At 36.2% G+C, this 13,662-nt stretch overlaps 1 protein-coding gene across 1 annotated transcript in view; it reads right to left on the bottom strand.

Moving 5' to 3' along the window:
• Window positions 1-3,374: 3,374 nt before the first annotated feature.
• The window catches only part of LOC139945877 (receptor-type tyrosine-protein phosphatase F-like), a 59,831-nt gene continuing 49,543 nt past the window's right edge, over window positions 3,375-13,662 (bottom strand). The window contains exons 32-46 of the mRNA XM_071943377.1: window positions 13,287-13,374; window positions 12,644-12,720; window positions 12,506-12,542; window positions 12,062-12,159; window positions 11,512-11,634; window positions 11,082-11,239; window positions 10,139-10,274; window positions 9,247-9,396; window positions 8,809-8,908; window positions 8,138-8,214; window positions 7,420-7,551; window positions 6,555-6,689; window positions 5,675-5,829; window positions 4,689-4,824; window positions 3,375-3,927 (exon numbers count right to left, since the gene is read on the bottom strand). Coding sequence (XP_071799478.1) covers window positions 3,841-3,927; window positions 4,689-4,824; window positions 5,675-5,829; window positions 6,555-6,689; window positions 7,420-7,551; window positions 8,138-8,214; window positions 8,809-8,908; window positions 9,247-9,396; window positions 10,139-10,274; window positions 11,082-11,239; window positions 11,512-11,634; window positions 12,062-12,159; window positions 12,506-12,542; window positions 12,644-12,720; window positions 13,287-13,374 — 1,689 coding nt within the window. The 3' untranslated portion in view covers window positions 3,375-3,840. The remainder of the gene's footprint in view (window positions 3,928-4,688; window positions 4,825-5,674; window positions 5,830-6,554; window positions 6,690-7,419; window positions 7,552-8,137; window positions 8,215-8,808; window positions 8,909-9,246; window positions 9,397-10,138; window positions 10,275-11,081; window positions 11,240-11,511; window positions 11,635-12,061; window positions 12,160-12,505; window positions 12,543-12,643; window positions 12,721-13,286; window positions 13,375-13,662) is intronic.

The raw sequence follows: 13,662 nt of genomic DNA, 5'->3' as shown, positions 1-13,662 counted from the left end.
CCACGCAAAGTTATATTTGTTGAAATCGAACATGATTTATTGTCAGCTGGTACAATGAAACGTCCAAGAAGAAAAGCGAAAAATAAACGTTTAAAAATAAGGTCCAGTTCGGATCGAAAGCTAATGCCATCTACCCTATTCAGTACATGAACATATACTTAAAGGAACGTTACAGAGTTGGTAAGAAACACAAATCGTGGAGATCACAGATTTACATAAAACTTACACGGTCTAATGATGATGATAGATGAAAACACCCATTGAAATATTTTTGTCTGAAATTTCATATTTTGATGAGAAATACCTAAGTTCGCGTTTTGAGTTTATCGCTCAGTAAGCGTTTTATTCATTTTTGTTTTGGCATCGATGCAACGCAAAATTTGTAATTGGTTTTTCATGTTTATCTTGTGACCCAGATGGCCGATCGATCTCGAACTTCTACAGGTTGGTCAAATTATGTATATGGTGGATTACATAAAGTGCTTACACTGCCAGCAACTGTTTTGTTAGCAAAAAGAAAACACAATTCTGTAATGTCCCTTTAATGCTCAAATTCAATTCTATGGTAAACAATTAGAGTTAGTATTTTATTTTTGTAAAATTGCTTAAATAAAACCCTTGGCTAGTGCAACAATAAATGTACTCCCATTAAAGATTTTCCAATTGATTCACCCCTACCATATACGTTTTTGGGAGTAGGTGCGACACTAATACTGGGTTCCTGAATCCGTAATATCAGTTTAAAGACAGTGGACACTATTGGTAATTTTCAAGGACCAGTCTTCTCACTTGATGTATCTCGACATATGCATGTAATAACAAACCTGTGGAAATTTGAGCTCAATTGGACGTCGAAGTTGCGAGATAATAATGAAAGAAAAAACATACTTGTCACACGAAGTTGTGTGCGTTTAGACGGTTGATTTCGAGACCTCAAGTTCTCAACTTACTAAATTACTTCTTTCTCGAAAACTACGTCACTTCAGAGGGAGACGTTTCTCACAATGTTTTGTACCATCAACCTCTCCCCATTACTCGTTACCAAGTGAGGTTTTATGCTGATAATTATTTTGAGTAATTACCAATAGTGTCCACTGCCTTTAAATAGTTTGAAACAGACTGTGTCACTCTAACCGCCATTGTAGCTTTATATCAGCCTGTTAACAACTCTCTGAAATATGAATCAAACTTATTTTTATTTTAAACAATCCGATTCTTTATTCAGACATAGCTTGCTATACAAAACACATGCTCATCTTCTACCCCAAATGTTAGCATACCTCACAATTCAAAAAAAAAAAAATAGTTTTTCCATTTATAAGATGAAAGTGTTCGTTTTCATATTTGCTTTAAAATACTGCACATTACTATAACAGCATCTGAGTAAAAGTTAATGTAAAACACAAGGGCTATTATAACTCCTGAATAAATGTGTCTTGATACAGCCTTAAAGGATTTGGGTACTTTTTCAAAATGTCCATAGATTTACATTAAACTTACAGGGTTTGAAAATAATGATAGTGGAAAGCTTCCCTTCTAATATTACTTACTGAGGTGCTGTAGTTTTTGAGAAATGCGTAAAAAAATGTCATGAAAATACGTTTGTAAATGATTAAAATAATTTTTGTCTCATGAGACAAAAATTATTTTCGTAACATTGTTTTACTCATTTCCCAAAAACTACAGCACCTCAGCACGTAATATTTTCAGGGAAGCTTTCTACTATCATTATCTTCAAACTGTGTAAGTTTAGTGTAAATCTGTGGACATTGTGTTTTTTGTCCTACAAAAGTTACATAGACCCTTTAAGACGCTGTATGCACATCTATGTAAGTACGTGGCTCACACCCGCTCAAACGAAGCTAACACAGCGTGTGTGCAAAACAGATGTAGACTTGTCTTCTATTTGTCCGAAGTAGATTCCGGACTGGATAATACAAAATTAATATTCACTTTGAACACCCACCACCCCCCCCCCAAAGAAAACAAAAACAAAACAAAAAACACTCCAGAACAATCAAAGAAGTATTGCTAAGAAAGAAACAATTTAAAGCCGAGTTATGATTTACATATGATTTAACTCAATGCGTATGCGTATTATGCATTCAAACATGTCTTAAAGCATATGAAATAAAGTTGTTCATGCAAGTATATCATAAAATATCCACTATTATAAATTTCGAATCCCTCAGAAATATGTTCATCTTCCCCTTTCGTTTTGCTAGATACACACGTCCCTTTTGCCGTCATTGTACGAAAGTCCCCATAAGCATACCGCCCTCAATTGTCTTGTTTGTGTTTAACACACTCACTCAACTCAATCTTTAAAGTTGTTTAGCTGTGATTGTGCACGGCATTTACATGCAATTGAATTCTTTAAAGTCACCTGGAAACATATATATTTTTTTCTTTCAAACATAAGATTTATATGTTTAAAAAATATTTAGAGTTTTTTTGGGGGCTGACTCCGCCTACCCCTTTTGTGGCGTCAATCGAGGCAGACTTTGCCTGCATTGCGTAGAGTAAACACGCGTGCAAAGTGCATGTACGGTCCAGGTCGTGAGTTTGTACGTTTCAATGAGTGTTTTTCTGCATTCAGCAGCAATACACCTGGTCGGCATTGCCGAAAAAAATGAAAAAAAAACAAAAAAAAAACGACTTGGACCGTTCATGTACTTTGCAAGTGTGTTTACTCTACGCATTGCAGGCAAAGTCTGCCTCGATTGACGTCACGAACAACGCCCTCTCGGGTCGGGACCTACTCTTAAATTTGTAAATAACATAAGAACTATTTTGATAAAACCTTAGTTAACTGTTTATTCACATTCCACTCATCAAAACACATATATTAGTGACAAAAGCTTTATTTTGAAAAAATACCACTTCCAGGTGACTTTAATCTTATGTCTTCTTGATTAAACGAGAGTACATTTAAAATTCGATATTATGCCTAGGTCATATGTCATCATCGTTGTCTAACCTAATGTGATTTTGCTCAAATCATTTGAATCATTTTCTTTGTGTACTATCACTATGAACCGCCAAGCAACAATCGTCTACGAATAAACAATCATTTCATTGTGATTTTGTTGGACTGTCACTTCAGATTGACTACAGATTCATCCGTTGGTTGTATACACACGCGGTTTTATTCCTATCTGGGCCCATTTTCATAGAGCTGCTAAGCACAAAAATTTGCTTAGCATGATATTTCTTCCTTGATAAAAACAGGATTACCAACAAATTTTCCATTTGTTGTTTGCTTATCCTGAAAATCACGTGGAAATTTTGTTGGTAATCCTGTTTTTATCAAGGAAGAAATTTCATGCTAAGCAAATTTGTGTTCTTAGCAGCTCTATGAAATTGGGCCCTGGAAACTTGAATAATTGCAGCGCTGTGACAACAAATAGTATAACACAGTTGTGACCTTAGTTTTCAGTATTGAGACAAATTGCTTTTCTATGAAAATTGTTCACACTGCTGATACGTGACATTTTAGCTTATCAATGCATACCATAGACTGGCGTACACTATTGCCTTGGCACAACCATTTCGGTTTTTCGGTAGGGGAAATGAACTGACTCCTCATGATTTAAAACAATTCCTTGGTAATCATTTGTGTAATGGTCAACATAGAAAGCTGTCATGGTTATTATAGCAATTAAGCACATGACTTTAACTTATAGTAACTAACCAATCTTGAATATGCAAACGTGTATACTTTTTAATCAATACATTTAATTATATAAAAACTTGTTATATGCATAGACAATACTTGATAAGGATATGAGCAATTTACGCAGCCAAACTGATACTTTAATGCATGTAATGTGATCCCGTTTAACGGTGTACGTTCTCATAGATAGTTGACGATGAAGCTTCATCCAGATACGACTTGACCACTTGATAGCACAGCTGGTACTGAGCCTAAAATAAAGAACCACAGAAAAACAAAATAACTAACTTAACATAAAAATGCATTTCAACAACAAATTTTGACGGTTAGATTATTCTCACGCCTTCCAGTAATTTCAAAAGGCAAACATTATATTTTTAGTATAAACAAAATGTGGTGAACAATGTTTGTTGTTGGCAATCCGTCTGGCTCTTTAGCAAGTACCACTCTTGACCCAGTTTAATTAAGCAGGAAAACTTAAAGCCATTATACATTTTCGGTAAACAGTATTGTCCAAGTCCCACACTTTGTGTATCACAACTTGTATATAAAATAACAAACCTGTCAAAATTTAGGCTCAATCGGTCTTCGGAGTCGGGAGAAAAAAACGGGGAAACCCACCATTGTTTCCGCGCGTTACGCCGTGTCATGACATGTGTTTACTATAAATCCGTAATTCTGGCTATCGAGAATTGATATTGTTTTAATGTTTTCTCAAAAAGTAAAGCATTTCATGGAATAATATTTTAAGAGAAGTCTTTCACCATTACCTTCTGCAAACCCTGTAAATTATTTGTAAATCTGTGAACTTTTTTTTGTCTGTACCGAAAGTGTATAATGTTTTTTGTGCAGTTATTTTACAAATTTTACTTCTTTGCAACAGCAACCTCTTTTTGTTTTCTCAAAAAAATACAGTAGAACAAAATTTGACAGTTATTGATTTTCTTCAGCTAGGTCAAATGTTGTTGTTGTACTGTTCTATGCAGGACCGTAATATTTTGAATATTCTTACCAATGTCTTGACCATTCCAGCTCGAGTTGAGCGGAGTTTCTTAACTGCCTGGAATACGTCAATAACCCCATCCTGCTCTAGTCGATCTAAGAGGGTGACCAGGGTGCAGAATGTCCCACTGCAACCCTCTCCGTCACTGATAAAGAGAATAATATAGTAACAATTAATCGAACAACTCTAGAACAAGTGTTTGGTTACTCGGCAACTGACAATACCTTGTTAAAACATGATTTAAGATTGAACTAAGACAAAATACGGAACTAGAACCAACGACCTCATGTTTAAGTAACTGAGCTATCTAGCCATATGGATGGGGTTTTACCTGTTGTAAATTACTTTGTTCTGTGTGACATTCAGAAGCCTGAGACCCTTAGCTGCTGTAGCCAGGGGTCACACCCAAATTGACGATACAATTTTAGTACATTTTCATTTTTTGAACCTGTATTAAAAAAATATTTACTCATTAAAATTACCCATTCCGTTTCCCTTTGGGTTTATACGTGATTTTTGTTGCTACCCAAAAGGTATTTTGGTTTTGTCGTTCACATTTGCCACCAGCCAAACACTTTAAACCAATCTGGTGTTAAAGACAATAGACACTATTGGTAACTGTCAAAGACCAGTCTTCTCACCTGCTGTATCTCAACATATGTATAAAGTAACAACAACCTGTGAAAATTTGAGCTAAATTGGTCGTGGAAGTCGCGAGACAACTATGAAAGAAAAACACCCCTGTCACACGAAGTTGTGTGCTTTCAGATGCTTGATTTCGAGACCTCAAAATCTTATTCTTAGGTCTCGAAATCAAATTCGTGGAAAACTACTTCTTTTTCGAAAACCATGTCACTGCAGAGAGAGCCGTTTCTCACAATGTTTTTATACTACCAACCTCTCCCCATAACTCGTTACCAAGTACGGTTTCATGCTAATAACTATTTTGAGTAACTAGCTACCAATAGTGTCCACTGCCTTTAAGCGAGACTTACATGCAGTGGACTGTGAGTGGTCCATCAGGATGCTCCTCCGTCCACGTGTTGACAGCCTCAATCAATTTAAGGAGACTAGACGGCGAGCTGGGGATGTCCTTTTTTTTGGGCCACTGCAGGAACTGGATATGGCATACAGTCTGCACCTCTTTCTGCTAATTAATATTTTCAATTAGAATGAAACAAATTAATTACACGAGGACTTTTGTGCAAGATTAGGTCAAAACAAATGTAGGCCTACTTAAAATTTAATTAAGAAACCAGATGGAAAGCCACAGTTTTATTTTATGTTTTTACACAAATAGGAGAAAGATTTTTTCCAACATAACTATTTCTCATAAGTATATATAAATTTTTCCAGCCAAATGGGGGTTTTCATTTTAAATAGTTTGAATAAGAGTGGCTTCTTATAACATAGCGTGCACATCTGTCACTGGGTTTACATTTTTAAGTCATACAGTATTTTCATGCAATGATGGGACTGGATTGTGATACGTATTCCTCTCTCTCGAAACGTCGAGTTAAGCCAACGGTTCTTTTCAGAACCACCCCAACTCATTTAGAGATAGTCATTACATGGTGTTACCGCAAACTCTTCTATATTTTATTTCCACCATGCAAAGTATCAAATCCTACGTATTCCTTTTACATAGCACAATGTAATGGTTAACAATGGCGCATTAAGCTGCCAATCTTTTCGATAACCGTTTCTTTGTGTGTGGTTAAAAAAAAAAAAAATGAATGAATGAATGAATGAAAGTGCACTGGGTTCTTTTACGTGCGTTCACACAGCACACGGAAACAGTCTAAACAGAGGTTTACAAAAAATAGCCAAACAACATTAACTTAGCTACAATTGTTTGTTGCAACAAATACTGACATTTCTAAGTGGGTACGTGATGCCAAACTGTCGCACAATCATGTCCTCGTCGCGTTGATCCACACTCAGTAACTTGACAGTCAGTGGTCCAAAGCTCAAGGTGCCCTCCTCCGGCCAGTACTGTGGGATGCTCTGCTGATGAGTAGGGCAAACAAAAACAATAGATGAGTCATTTCTGTTTACTTATTTCATAAGTAAAAAAACAACCTATATAATCCTATAATGATATTAACTTCCACCTGGCAACAAAATCTACTCTTATTATTTTAAAGGCAGTGGACCCTATATTGGTAATTACTCAAAATAATTATTAGCATGAAACATTCCTTGGTAACGAGTAATGGGGAGAGGTTGATGAAATAAACCATTGTGAGAAACGGCTCCCTCCGAAGGGACGTATTTTTCTAGAAATTAGAAATTTCCACGGATTTGACTTCGAGACCTCAGATTTAGAATTTGAGGTCTCGAAATCAAGCATCGGAAATCATACAACTTCGTGTGACAAGAGTGTTTTTACTTTCATTATTATCTCGCAATTTAAGTGTAAATTTACAGTAATGATTTTCGGAATAAGCAACTTTAGTTGAAAGTCCACTTTAAATTCGTTGGTTTAGTAATGTCACGATTCAAATTCATTTAACAGTAAAATATGCATTATGTGGCAAAGCTATTCAAAGATAAAAATTGTTCCAGTTTGTTTCCAGAACGAAGTTATTGTATTGCCAAAAAAAAAAATAATAATAATAATAGTTAGTTATGTGTCATCTTGTCAATGTAATGAAATCTTTTTGTGAAGTACTACTGTTCGAAATAAATTTAATTTAAAGAATACATTTATAAGAAAACTTTATGTTTGTTCACACACTGGGTCATTGTCCATGGAGTTGAGCATGATAATACAGGAAGATTTATAGTCAAATACGAGGCGCCAGATGTCACCCATCGTGCTGGGTAGAGGAGCTTGTGTGGCCAGGTAGGAGTGCTTGCCTCTGGAACCCTGTATAGCCAAAGTAAAAATCAAACATTCGCATAATATTTAATAATAAATAATAATAATAAATCTTATAAAGCGCTGGTATCTAGAAAAAAACCTATTCATATGACCAATGGAAAAAATAATGGTAGTCTTTACTGAAGGAGTAAGTTTTGAGGTTGGATTTGAATTAAGATATTTCAGGTTGTGATCTAAGGGTGAGAGGCAAGCCGTTCCACAGGCGGGGGGGGGGGGGGGGGACTGCAACTGAGAAACTTCTATCCCCATAAGCTTTCAACCTGGAAGGTGAAATGGCAAGCAAGTTGGCATCACTGGACCTTATAAAATATCGTCTTAGAACTCAGCAAAGTACAATCTGATCATATAAGTGAAAATAATCGAACTGCTCCAGTCAGTTGGATGGATACCATCGATGTCACTGGCATGTTTTTTGGTTCTTACCTCTAAGAACGAAGCAATGGTGTAAAATCACACTTTTGGTTTAAGACAATCAGCAAAATACAAACTGATCAATCAATGGAGTCATTGAGTTGCTCCAGCCAGTTTACCAGACACCATCGATGTCATGAGCCTTTTGGTTTTAACTTACCTCTAAGAATGTAGCATTAATGTAGTTAGTACTACCTTCGTCACCCGTTGTCATCAGGTATGGTCTGGTGCTGTCCCCTAGCAAGGTATCAGACTATATGTTAGCTTAAATAGCATCTTCATGATGGGTTAATTTGACCGATATTTTATAAAGTTGTTGAGTAGATGGGGAAACAACAAGCAGGGTAAGGTTCACAAAATGTAGCTTTTCCTCTGTAACTTTTTTAACACTTTCTTTTACCCAGCTTTATAATTTTCAAAGAAAATGTGATACGGACATCAAAGTTCAGAAGTTGTTTGATTAGCTACTTTCCTGCTTACCTGTTGTTACGTTGTCAATAAGTCAGGGCATAATGTTTCGCGACTGGCCATGGATATGAATTCTAGTCTAATCACGAGCTTTTTTACTGCTCGAAAAATGTTTCTTAACTTGATTTGCATGCATTACGAGGTTGAGGCGTTCACCTCGGCTGCCTCGGTTAATACCCTTTTTAGGTGAAAACGGTGACTATGTTGTGTGAAGCTTCATCTGTGAATCCATATATAATCTATAAAACTGAATTTGTATTTTTTTTAGGCGGGTCGTTCTCTAGTCAATTATCACTTCATGTGACTCACTTGTTGTTAAACCGTACTAACAGAAAAACACATTATTATATGGAAAAATTATACTTGGAATGCAATCCTCAAATCTGTTCTTGTCTGCGTTGTCAGGCTGCCCCCCTCCGTAGCACTGGTCGTCACTCATTGATGCAGTGAAAGTATCTAACATCTGTTAAGATACAAATGAGTAGCACAGTTGGACATACAATACCAATCATTACAACGACAAACAAGTGCGAATGGGAAGCAAAAAGCATCAAACTAGAGTTTGTCTTTAATTATCAACCACGTTATGAAGACGTTACAAAAATGTGACCAAACAAATTTCACATGGGCATTGTAAAGACTAGGGTCCTCTCCAAGGCACTGTGAGTATGCAAATGATATTTGAAGATATAAGTATTGGAACCAAAGAAAACAGCAATATCACTCCACAGAGATGTGCAGAATACATTGTGTTTATTTCGGATGTAATACTTAATGCATACGTTGAAACTTCTAGTATACCTGGAATTGGTCTTCCATGCCGTTTGTTCCAGTTTTCTTATCACGCTTTTTCAGTTTGATAAAATCTTGTGGGAATCGATCCACTGAGATAGCGGTGTTCTCGGACAGACTGGACTCCAACAAAGCCTCGTAGATGAACTTGAACTGACCCTGTACAAATGAAAATTGTATAATTAAAATAATAACTCGTTCTTTTAAGTCAATTTCAAAGTTTAATGGAACTCTCTACTCTACTCCTAAGGGGTCACAAAACCAGGTCATGAAACCTGGTCTTTTAAGTGCAGCAATTGTATTACAAGTTGAACGAAATTTGTATAACGAACTGCAGCGGATTAGGATAAGAAGTCATTGCACCTCAATAAGAGTGTCAATCATATCTCATAGAGTAAGGATCAACCATTTGAGAACAGGGCGACTTGTATAAAACGTAATTGCACCAGTCAATGGGATTGTCAATCATTTGTTATAAAGAAAGGATCAACAATGTGATTACAGGGCGAGTTGTCGGTTGATTGCGGTAATTGTATTACAAGTGGAAAAATGTATACCAAACTGCCGAGGATTAAGAAAGTAAGTAACAGATTCCCAAAAGGAGTGTCAATCATTCTCACAGGACAGGGCTTGACCACTTATGGGGCTATCATTAATCAAGAAAAGGATCAACAGATATTTGTTTCCTAATTGTCAGCTTGGGAAAAAAGTTCTGGTTCAGAATGAACAGTGCCACTGACCGCATGACAGATGCTTGATGTGCCAGTCAGTTAGATGATCCATTCAAGGAAGTTGAAAGTGTATAACTTTAAAATGGCAGTAATGTCAAAGCATTATTAAAAAGACTCTAAAAACATCCATGTTGAGGTAACTTAGAAATTGTTAAAGTTTGTTCCCATACCACAGTTTGAACCATCAAGTAGCGCTTGTCCCTCATGTTCCGCACAAAGCTGAGTACATCGACCTGTCCTTCTGTCTGAGCCTGTTCCATCATGGCGTCCAATGCTATGTAGGTTCCAGTTCGGCCAACCCCAGCACTAAATAAGAAAGACAACACAAACAGTTTGCAACAGTAGGTTTAACACTCAGAAGAGGCAAATAGTATACAAATATTGAGTGGCTTAGAGTGGAATGGGAGGAATATTATCGCAAGGTAAAATTTGGACTGTTCCATTTCACGAGGCGAAGCCGAGTATAATGGAACAGTCCAAATTTTACCGAGCGATAATATTCCTCCCATTCCGCGAATTAAAGCCACTCAATGTTTGTTTTATCTAACTGACATATTATAGATCCTTGTCATTTGATGTATTTTAACATTATGAAAAATCACACAAATTACTGACAACTTGAAAATCATATCAATGCATAAATTGGATCACAACCTTTTACACAGGTGCTTCTTTGTTTTAACAGTGGCGCGGCGGCGCTGTACTGTTCAAAAACATTGGGAACAAGCATGATCCTAACTGTTGAATGGGAAATGCTATTCCCCATGGGCGAATAGGTCTTTTTGATCGCCGGTGCGGATGGTTGTAATATAATAGTGAATGTCACGTGAAGTAAGTTCCACCAATCAAATGACAAGGATCTGTATGTCAGTTATAGCATTTTCACTCACTTTGTTGATACGGCAGCAGGGACGAAACAATATACCTTTGTCACGGGAGGCCATCTTGGTTTCCTCAAATTCAAATCAATGCAACCAAACCGAGGCTGGAGGAAGATATAGTCTGGTTCCTTTTTGTACAATGAATATTGACATCCATTACTGTTATTTAATAGAGAGAACATGACGAAGATGGTAGCATCATGATAAAGGACTATATTTAGTGTGAGCATACCTGCAGTGCACGATAGTAGGACCATGTTGGATCGTTTCTGAGGCGTGTACTCGTCCAATAAACTGTAAAAGTGACGATGACTCGGGTGGCTTCATATCAGGCCACGTGATGTAATGATATTGCAGAACCTCGCGGTACTCACCCTCGGGCTCGCTGCACTGTATAGTGGAAATATAGTACTTTTTATTATAAAAAAAAAATTGAATTAGCTTCAAACATCAGAGACACAGAAACACGATTTAAGTAGACTGTCGCTAAAACATCCCTATAATAAGATAGGACTAAATACACATTTTGAAAACGGTGGAAAATAAATAAATGATTAGAAAATTAAAACTCATTTACTAGAGAAATTCAGGTGCGAGACGGTATAATTACACCGATGGTGAGTTTCGATAAGCAACTTGGTGTTTAAAATATATTAACTTACCTTTGACAAGTGGAAAGTCCTCAAGATGAAGGTCGGACTATTCTTTTCTTCAACATTTCTGACGAAAATTTCACCATAATTAGTGGAAGACTCTACGTCTGGCCAGTATTTCTCACATTTTTCCTGAATTATAAAATAGGCATTAAGATTCACTCATGTAAAATATCGATCCCTTGTACTGACTCCAAACACTGCTGGTGCCTATCTGAATGGCCTGCCATTAACCACCCCGCCCAAAATACTCACTTTTCTGTAGAGCATATGTGTATACAACAAATGTGGCATGTAAAATGATTTGGCTATGATTTTGAAGTAATGTTGTTCTAAAAACATAACTGCGAACCACTTTGTTATTAAAAGACTCATTTATTTTTTTTTTTCCCAAATCGATGTCATGCAACATGTGTAATCGGTTTTCACTATTTTACCGTGACCCAGATGGCCGACCGATCTCAAAATATCTACAGGTTTGTCAGTTTATGTATAATGGTGGATTACATATTCAATTCAAACTAGTTACTAGGTTATGACGTATGACAAATGTTGTAACCTTTCCATTCTCTACGAGGTTTGTGAGCATGATGATCTTCCCAACACGTTCCTGCCATACCATGCGCCACATGTCGTTCACGGTCGTCTGATTGGGACCTGAATAAACAAAATGTTTTTTTTTTTTGTCCTCATAAAACTCATCAACACTTATGTGAGAAGTTGCTTCCAGGGTTTGGAAAAGTTGAATAACAAATTTGACCAGCGTATCACCGTAAATCATGCACATTTTAACATTAAAACCACTTTGTGCTCAGCTTAACTTCAAGATATATAATACGGTTTTAACTTACGACTGATGTAGAAGTTTCAAACCCAACCGTTTCAGTTCATTGTAATGCTACTTTGACGGATCTTGGCGATTCATGCTCTCACAAAATAGCACTTAGGAGTATTTTACCCCCGAACTGACAAATCGTAGTTTGTTAATCTAAATTTGACTCACCTTGGCATGCAATATACTTGGCATCGTACTTGTATCCCTGTAAAGAGTTCAAAGTAAACATCAATTTGAGTTTTCAATAATAAATTTACATAGTCATTTATTTATTGCTAAAACGTAAAATAATAACTTAACACATACGTCAATGTAACATGCATTGATGTAGTCCGAATGTGGATGTCCTTCAAGTGGCTCGAGCACAACACGTGAGTGGTCATCTGAAGAAGAAATAAAATATATAAAAAAAACAGTGACGTTGACATGACTTGAGGAAAAGCCAAACAAAACATTGGTCATTATTGTTAATTTTGCTATACAAGTCAATGAGACATTTTACAAAATTACCTATACCGTTAGTCATTATTGCACATAAGAAGTAAATAACCAATTAATTGTAAACTTTGACATTAAATTTTGCAATCTGTGCAGTAAGTTGAAGCAGAGTGTTACTGACACTGGTGTCACTGACACTGGCCTTCCAAAACTACCACAATATTAGTCAATATTTTTGTTGATTAGGTCACCAGCAAACTCAAATTTAAATGTTAAATTTGTAAAGAAAAGTATGATCAATGTGACGTGAATTTATTGTTTGTTTATTATTCAATACATGCTTTATATTTTATTTTTATTTGAATAAGGATCTATCAAACATACTATTTAACTATAGTAACTAATATGCCTCAGTGGAAAGTGATTGGGCTAGTTTTTAATAGGTTGGGTTGACGAAAGGCCTACAGCTTGTTTTTTAACCAAAGACCTCTGGATTAAAACTTTTACTTACATGCAGAGATATTTTTGTATCTGTTCTTCTTCTTGTTCGCATCATCCAATGCGACCGTCTGGGGATGGTTGGGTGCAGGTGGGAGCGTCTTATAGAAACGAATAGTAACAAAACAAATTGTAATATTTTGATGAAATTAATACGCGTTTTTGTTCAAACTAATTCTTTCGGAGCGAAATTTAAAGCATTATATGGTACACAAAAATGGGTTCTTACAGTCATTTAGGAAGTTTGTAAGAGTCAAAAGGTCATATAGTCGCTAGTTGTTTTGATCGAATTTCAATTTCAATGTTCCCATTCAATCAAACAAATACATCTGTCGTTTGGCGATTTTGGATGATAACCAATTTTACAGGCTTGGGGCACTAAATTAAAT

This window comes from Asterias amurensis, chromosome 13, assembly GCF_032118995.1.
Source record: "Asterias amurensis chromosome 13, ASM3211899v1".
In the NCBI taxonomy this organism is placed as follows: Eukaryota; Metazoa; Echinodermata; class Asteroidea; order Forcipulatida; family Asteriidae; genus Asterias; species Asterias amurensis.
Note: the sequence above shows the minus strand (reverse complement) of the source record. Positions and strands in the feature narration are given on the sequence as shown.